Source organism: Parasteatoda tepidariorum, chromosome X2 (assembly GCF_043381705.1).
Source record: "Parasteatoda tepidariorum isolate YZ-2023 chromosome X2, CAS_Ptep_4.0, whole genome shotgun sequence".
Lineage (NCBI taxonomy): Eukaryota > Metazoa > Arthropoda > Arachnida > Araneae > Theridiidae > Parasteatoda > Parasteatoda tepidariorum.
Window position 1 is genome coordinate 46,304,972 of NC_092215.1, and position 8,422 is coordinate 46,313,393.

The window sequence follows — 8,422 nt, forward strand, 5'->3', positions numbered from 1 at the left end:
TCAAATCACAACGGTATGTGATAGATTATGGCTAAAATTGTGATAAGCGCCAAAAGAAAGATATAAATAACGAATAATAACGAACTTCTATAATAACGGGAAAAAAATCACTTAAGAGTAACAATATATCGAAAGTACAACAGAGTTATCGATCGGCTTGGTAATTGTGATAGTGTCGAATCAAAAATCTCATTTGAAAAATATCGTTAAAAAAACGAGTTACTATTAGAGAAAGAAAAACCATTTTTTAATCAATCAATTTATTTAACTCTATTTACAATGTGCAGCCAAATTCAAGCTGCATTATGATCATTCAGAAAAAATTAAACAAATGTGTGGAATAACACATGTTGCATCTTCAAATAAATTTTATTTTTCAACATTATTGAGGTACAAGCATACAGCACACCATCTAATTACACCATTCGTAATGTTTGAACATGTCACCGAGTCGTCGTCATAGATTATCGCAGGACTTGTGATAGCGTCGAAATAAAACCGATGTTCAGCAGTCGAGTAAAAATTTAGAAAAAAATTCTAAATGAAGAAAAAAGTTTCTAGTTCAATTCAGCTTATTTAGTATCAATCAGGATGAATAGTAGAACAAAATAATAAATAAGGAAATAAATAAATACAAAAAATGCAAATGGAAATAAATAAATACAAAAAATTGAATTAAGTATGCCTCATCTAAAAATAAATTTATGTTTGATTCAACATTTATGAGGCGCGGTCATACTTAGCACTCACGAATAGTATAAAATAACAAAATAAAAAAAATCGACTGCTGAAACAAATTAATACTGATGAAAATGAGAAAGTTAGTGCTATGCGATATTCTATAGAGTAAAAAAAAAATTAAAGACGGATCTGTTGATACTGCTGGCAGCTTGCCAACAAAGAATGAGAAAGTCATCCGAAAAAAATATCAAAGAAAAATATAAAAAAAGGAATAAAGTTTAAGAAAAAATATCGTTTGCCATTATAAATTCTTAACATAATTTGTAATGAAACATAACGTGAAACTTCTGGACCTTGAAACTCCGGAATCCTTCGGATCGTGGTTTGACGAAAAAATCTGGATTTTTTCCAGGGCGCAATCATCTCTGATAAATTTTCAGTTAATTTTGCTAACTTTTTAAAAGGCTTTTGGCAAATTAAGTTTCATAAACACTAAAATAAATTATCAATTAAAATTTAAAGAATAAATTTAATTTAAATATAATTAAAAAATAACAAATAAAAATACAGCAAGTTAAATGAAATTAAGATAATTGGATATCCATGCTTCACCTGTAACCAGCTCACGGTGAGTAAAAACCATATAAATCGAATTCACTAGACCGAGAACGATACGTTAAAGCATAAATGTTGCAACCGCTCGAAAGTATTTACCTGAACCTGTGGCAAGTTGGCATTTCAGCTAAAAATCAGACTTAGGATTGTAAAATAAAAATTCTTGATTGCTACTGACTTTACAAATCATATTTGCTATCTAACACATGGTTTTCCTATAATCTTTTAAGCAGTTATTTATAAACTCCTTTGCAACTTCTACATAGAATTTTAAAATCAGGTTGTCCTAATGATGTTATAACAACTTGCAAATTTTGAATTTGAATTCTCCTTATTTTTTAAAGAACTTTGTACAAGCCCACTCAATCGCAAATTCATGCAGTTTTTCGTTTTTTTTTTCTTTTGGCAGTTGCTTATTGTTTTTTAAGTCATTGCCATATGGCGTTTTAGGGCTACCAGTGGGATAGTCCCTCTAGTTGATTCAGATGTGAAAATAGTCTCCAAAACAGTTGCCAGAAAATTTTTTTTCCTTTAACATTTTCTTAAAATATCGATTAAACGTTTATAAAGTTGCATGCAGTGCAAAAAAAAAAAAGGAAACACCCTGAATAACTTTTAGATCCAATGATTAGATAGATGATGCACTAGAACTCAATCTTAAGAGGAGCCATACCGCAAAAGAAAATTTTCCTCGCAAATTCTTTTTCTCCTTCATAATTAATTTTAAAAAAAAAGTTCAGGCAAACCTAGAGTAAGTCATGAAGTATCAGTTGCTGAAAAATATACTTCAAAATATTAAAATGCAAACAAATAATAAGAAGCGAACTCCAAGGTTGCGTAATCCTAAGTAATCTTCTTATAATTTAGTTTCATTTGTATATTTTAAAATTTTCTTTTCAGTATTTGAAACTTCACGGCTTATTCTAGGTTTGTCTGAACACACTTTTTCTACATTTAAAATTAGTGAAAGAAAAAGAGTATTAACGAGGAATTCCCCCCCCCCGCTATATGACGCCCTCTTGATGATTGGAGTGAGTGATCTCAAAATGCTAATTAGGCAGTGTAGACAATATTTTAAGTTACAAAAACAGACACAAGGTAATTCCGAAGTTTTTGCACACATTTATAAAATTATTAATAACTATTCACTATTTTATGTAATTTTTCATGGCAAAATATAAAGCTTGAAAGAAATCAGTCAAATTGTTTACAAAAAATCAAATTTTAAATACTTTTTTTTAAACCTTGATTTCTCATGAATTATTGGACTGTTTTCCAATTTTGTAGTCTGCTATAAAAATTACATTCTTTAAAATGATGTAAAAAATTTTATAATCTAAATTGTTAATACTTTATTACATAAAATTTTAAAAAATGAATAATTATTAAAAAAATTTATTTTGTGTCGAATTATCTTTGGTTAAACTAATTTTATAATTATTCAATTTGTTTAAAAAGTTCTCAATATGCAAAAAGTAAAATTAACATCAAAGGGTTCAAACTTTGGACTGTTCACTTGACAACTATAGGAACTATATTTCCTAGACCTAGATTGCGACTATCCTCTTTATTTTGAGGGTATGGAATTTGTAAGAAAAGGTACATTTATGTAGATATTTTTTTTTTTTTTGTGTGTGTGTCTCAATTCACTATTTAAAATATCATCTGTACAAGTTTAAGCTAATTAGCATATGAAGACACCCCAGTGAACCATTAAGTTTAAATCTTAGTATGCATCCTAGTATAGAAAATTTGTTTTTTTTTTTAGCAATGTAGAAATTAAAAATATTTTTTTGGTTGTTGCTCCCACATTAAAAAAAAATTACAGAAGGCACTGCTTGATTAACTTTTTAACCACACTATTCTTGCATCATGCAATTGTGGAGGTTGAAACACAATAACTAATCAAGAATATATAAAAACTAGAAAACATCTAAAATAAACAATAAGATTTACCTGTATACCAGTCTGGTTATTAGATAACGCACAAGTATCATAAGGAACATACTGAAGTTCATTCTTAATAACCTGATCTGAATAAAGTCTGCCTAATAGTCTTTTGAAATTATAAATAGTGTTTTGCAAATTTGTTATTTGCTGATTCTTGGCAGAAACTCCTAATTGACGGTTTTGATTCCCAAATGCAACATATGTTCTAAAAAAGAAAGAGATACAGAATTATTAATAAAATTTAAATAAATAAAAATAAGCACCACTTAAAATGTAAGAAAAATAATTATAGAAATATAACAAACTAGAAACAAAAATATAACAAATAACTGAACAGTGTTTTCATTACATAGGGAAAATTTTACAAATTGTTTTCTTTTCTTGCTTCAAAAATTATTACAGCGAGAAATTGGCACACTATTTCAATAAATTTCAAAATGTGTGAATCCCTTGCATTTTGGAAAAAGTTAAGCGTCCACCATTTTATGAAAAAAATTTCTCACTTATCTTCCTTGATCTTCCATTATGTCTATTTAACAGTATTATTTAGAACTGGTGCAAATAGAAAACAATCCCCTAAAACCACAGAACCCTTTTCAGAACAAATTTCTCTGCAACCACATGTTCACCATAGGTAAGGTTTCTCCATGTAAGATGCTTAAATTATTTTATGCATGAATGTAAGATGGACAAATACCTTTAATAAAGGCAACATTTTCTACTCCAAAATGGACAAATGAAAATGAAACAAATACAGATATTCAACCAAATATAAAATCAGACATAGCTTTCAAGAGAAATGGAAGAAAATGTATGACTGGTTGGAGAAAGTGAAATTGCATGATTTACATGTTCTGCAACAGGGTTGCCACTCAAATCTGGAAGAAAAAAATATTCCCTGTACATATTATACACAATATATCAAGAGGAAACAACAATTACTGTGCTTTTGTGTGAGCTATATTGGGCTAACTGTATTAATTAGTTTTAATTGCTGGAAAAACAGCTTAAATACTGCTATAGTAAAGGAAATGGTTTAGTATAGGTGAAATATCATGATTAAATATCCCATAGATAACACTTTGAGTGTCACCATCTTTTAAAAGACAAAAATAACTAAAGAAAAAAAAAATCAAAACTCCCGTCATTTTAGGTGATTTTTAAATTCCCTGTATTTTCCAGGTTTTCCCTGTGGAGTGACAACACTGTGCAAATAGGGGTGATTGTAAGCCCAACTCAAAAATCTTGAAAATTTCTGGAATAAAATCATTAATGACACATATCAAAAAATTAAAGCCTCTATAAATTTAAATCATTGCTATTTTCAAAACATGAAATTCTAAATAAATTATATCCAGCATAATTTAAATGAATAATTACTTTTATCTCTAATCACATTTATTATTCTACCAGAAAAAATATTTACAAATGAAAGAGATGCCAATTATAAATACTAGTTCTAATATTTTTTAATAAAATTTACAAGAATTCTTATTCATCACTTGTGAGTGATGATTTTTGAAACTTCTGGACCATGGATTTCCGGTTTGCAAAAAATCCTGAAATCCGGATTTTTTCCAGAGCACAATCATCTCTGTGCAAACACTTTGCCGAAAGTGCAAAGAGAATCCCTTGGAACCCTAAGTTCATTCTTTTTATAATTAACAACTTAATTTATTACAATTTAAATGCAAATATTTTAATATAAAATTGCATATTAATTATGCATACAAAATTAAAAACGCAAATATATAACATCTCTAGAACATATTTATAATTTGCAAATAATAGTTAAACAACTCAGTTTCAAATTTCTTTAACTTTCATGAATTTTTGCATAAAATGTACTCCGTTAAATGTCAGAAGTTAATAAAATTTCAAGCTCATGAATTTCATGATTTTTTTCTATCCTAAAGGACCCATAAATAAATGTCCATATCTAACTGTGATTGTAATGATTGTTTTACTCAATCACTGAAATAATCATTATTACAATCGCATTTTGATACAAATAATTATTTATAAGAATGAAAACCCCTTTTCATCAAGAGTATGAAAAATAAATTATCATGAAATCCAAAAGCTAAAGATTTTTCATCAACCCTCTACTGCTGAGGTAATGAACGGTGATTCATTTTTATCACTTAATATTCAAAGTTGCACGCAGTTCAAGTTCAAAGAATCGTCAGTACTGTTTATTTTCTTGTCCCATAACTGTACCTACTTATAGAAATTTATTTAATTTTAATCTATTTATTAATTAATTACAAAACATGACCCCTTTTTCTTTTGTTTTTATACTTGATTTTGTGGTATTTTAAGTTTTAACTGTTAGATAACTGCTTTTTTTTTTCTCTTGGTATTTCAGCGATTTGCATCTTAATTTAATTATTAACTAAGAATAGGGGTTTTCTTTTTTTTCTGCCGTTCTTCTGCGATTCAGATGCATTTCCCAATTCAACTGACTAATTTAAGAACAGTTTCTTTCCGTATTTCAGCGAACTAGATTTATTTTGCATTTAAACTGTATTATTAGATTAGAATTAGCTTTCCCATTGATTTATTTCGTTTTCATACTTATGTGATTTGGATATATTTGCCATTTAGACTGAATTTTTTAGAATCAAGTTTTTTTTTTTCCTTTTTTTTTTTGCCAGTATCCTGCGATTAGGATTTATAATGTGTTTTAACTGATTTACCTTATTACAGTTAGTTTTTTAATTCTTTATTTTTATACTATAGGGATCCGGATATTTTTTTTTATTGAATTGTTAAGAACTACTTTTTTTTTCTTTTTTGTGATTTAGATTTTTTTCCCGTATTAACTAGATTAATAGTTTAAAACTAAACTCTTTATTTAAATATTTCATTATTTTTCTAATCCGATTTATTTAATCATCTGTTTTTTTTTTCACTGCAGTTCCACGATTTGGATATATTTTGTTTTTAACCTATTTAGAATAGAACCACGTTTTTATTCTTTGTTACTCTTTCTTTAATTTTTGTACTTCAGTGATTTAGATATATTTTCAATGTATCTGAATAATTATTTGAAACTTAGTTTTGTTATTTCACCGGTATTTATGAAATTCAGATATATTTTGAGATTTAACTGAAATATAATTAAATTACAATTAGTTTATTTTTCTCTTTACTCAACGTTTTTGGGCTTATTCGCTTCATTCTTGTTCGATTAGAATGTATTTGACAAATTAACTGAATTATTAGTAAAACCCTGCATATTTTTTTACGTTGTTTTTGTAATTCAGCGGTTTTGATTTATTTTGACTGCTCAATGGATTATTAATTTAGAGCTAGTTTATTTGCCAGCAATAATTCAAATACTTCAGGGAGCTGGATACAGTTTAAAATTGTAGAAACTGATATATTAAGATCTAACAGAATAAGTGGAAACTGCGTCTTAGAAGCGAAAATAGTAGAAGTGTGTGTTAATTGTATATTCCAAAAAAGAAATTCCCAACTTTATAATTAATGGAATCGATGGCTATATTATTTATACTATATAATGGCCAAAAAAGAATTAATAGTTATATTATATAGATCTAAATTGATCAGGATATTAAAAAACTTTTTCAATATTCATTCCAAAAAAATTAAACATTAACATATCAACAAAAACTATGAAATTATAAGTCTAGAAACTCAAAATAATAAAACAACTATTGTTAGTTATTCTAAATTCAATAAAACATAGGTTATTCTTAAATTTACGGATAACACAATTATTGTTAACTATTAGGAACCTGTATGATTAAATTACTTAAGTCTTATATTTGAAAAATAGGGCACATGAATTTGAGAGCTAGCTTTTTCACGTGCTTAGTCGCGCACAAAGAATTAATAAGATAGCAAGTTCATTATGAAAGCAAAGGTTGCAATACAATAAATAATTTTTAACATATCTAACTAAGCATATAGTAATGTAACCAAATTGTGTGGGTATTAAAAATGAGGTACTTACGGTGTAGATCGTTGACTGTATTCGTTAGCAATAGTTTCGATACCACCGGCTCTTGCAACGGCGACATAAGAATTTTCATTACCTATATCAAATCCTATCACAGACATAGTAAATATTGAGAAGGTTTCGTAGATCACAGAAGTCTAGCACAATAACAACAATGTAATCACAACAATGTCAAGAAACCAGCGAGCGCTACTACCACCTACTGTAGTACTCGTGCCGAAAGAAAGAAAAGGAAAGTTCAGGAACATTCCAACCATAACCGCGACAGAACGGATTAAACCTGAGTGAAACCGCAAGGTTGTGATTGGCTCAAAACTATTATTTTTTACTGTCAGGTTCATTATGTTACAAAGGTTTATTTACTGAGAAATTCAAACAATGAAAGAAAAATTTAGAAATTAATGCAAAGTGTAGATGTCATTTCATCATTTCGTTGTCAAATTCTATTGTCTTTTAAGGGGTATTCTTACTAAATCTTGTTAACGCATTTTTAAATGCCGTTCAGGGAGAATAAGAACCTAGTGGTTAAAATATATTTTCCCACAGAAAGTTATTAGTTACTCATCAATTAGGTTTTTCTCTTCGGTGATCGTCGAAGTGGGGGTGCCATCCCCTCTTAAGAGGATCAAAATTGTGATGACATGTCTTCAGATCATCCTCAGGAATGTTTCCCAGACCGTCGCTGATAGCCCATTGTGCAGCTCTTACGCGACGTAAATGAACTACAACAACAATTCTTCGGCGATAGCAAGTGCTTTGAAATGCATTCATTAAGAGTATACTCTAGACTTTAGAGTGCAGAGGTCGTTGGGACAAAGAATATAGAGAGATTATGGATGGGTGATCGTGTAAAGCTAAGTGTGGCGGCGCTAGTGGTAAAATTGCTCTTTCCAGACTTCCGGGTTACTGCTTCCGATATATTTTTACGCCGCAGATTGAGAAAACGCGCCATCATATTATTGCATCATATCTTTTGCAGTATTTCACATGTACCGAGTTCTTTCTTTCAGCCTTTAAACTTCAGCATTATCATATTAATATTATAATCATTAGAATATTTTCTAATTAGGCTAACTTAAAAAGATATTTTTGGCGACATTTTATTCAAATGTAGCCAAATAAGGGATAAAATACAAAACATGGCAAACCTTAAGAATTATTCACAATGAGATATTAACTTTCCAAAAT

The 8,422-nt window shown here is 28.7% G+C and overlaps 1 protein-coding gene across 1 annotated transcript in view; it reads right to left on the reverse strand.

Moving 5' to 3' along the window:
* LOC107438136 (heat shock 70 kDa protein 4) overlaps positions 1-7,507 on the reverse strand; it is a 39,554-nt gene extending 32,047 nt beyond the window's left edge. The window contains exons 1-2 of the mRNA XM_016050336.4: positions 7,229-7,507; positions 3,253-3,451 (exon numbers count right to left, since the gene is read on the reverse strand). Of these exons, the coding sequence (XP_015905822.1) occupies positions 3,253-3,451; positions 7,229-7,335 (306 nt within the window). The 5' untranslated portion in view covers positions 7,336-7,507. The remainder of the gene's footprint in view (positions 1-3,252; positions 3,452-7,228) is intronic.
* Between the last annotated feature and the right edge of the window lie 915 nt (positions 7,508-8,422).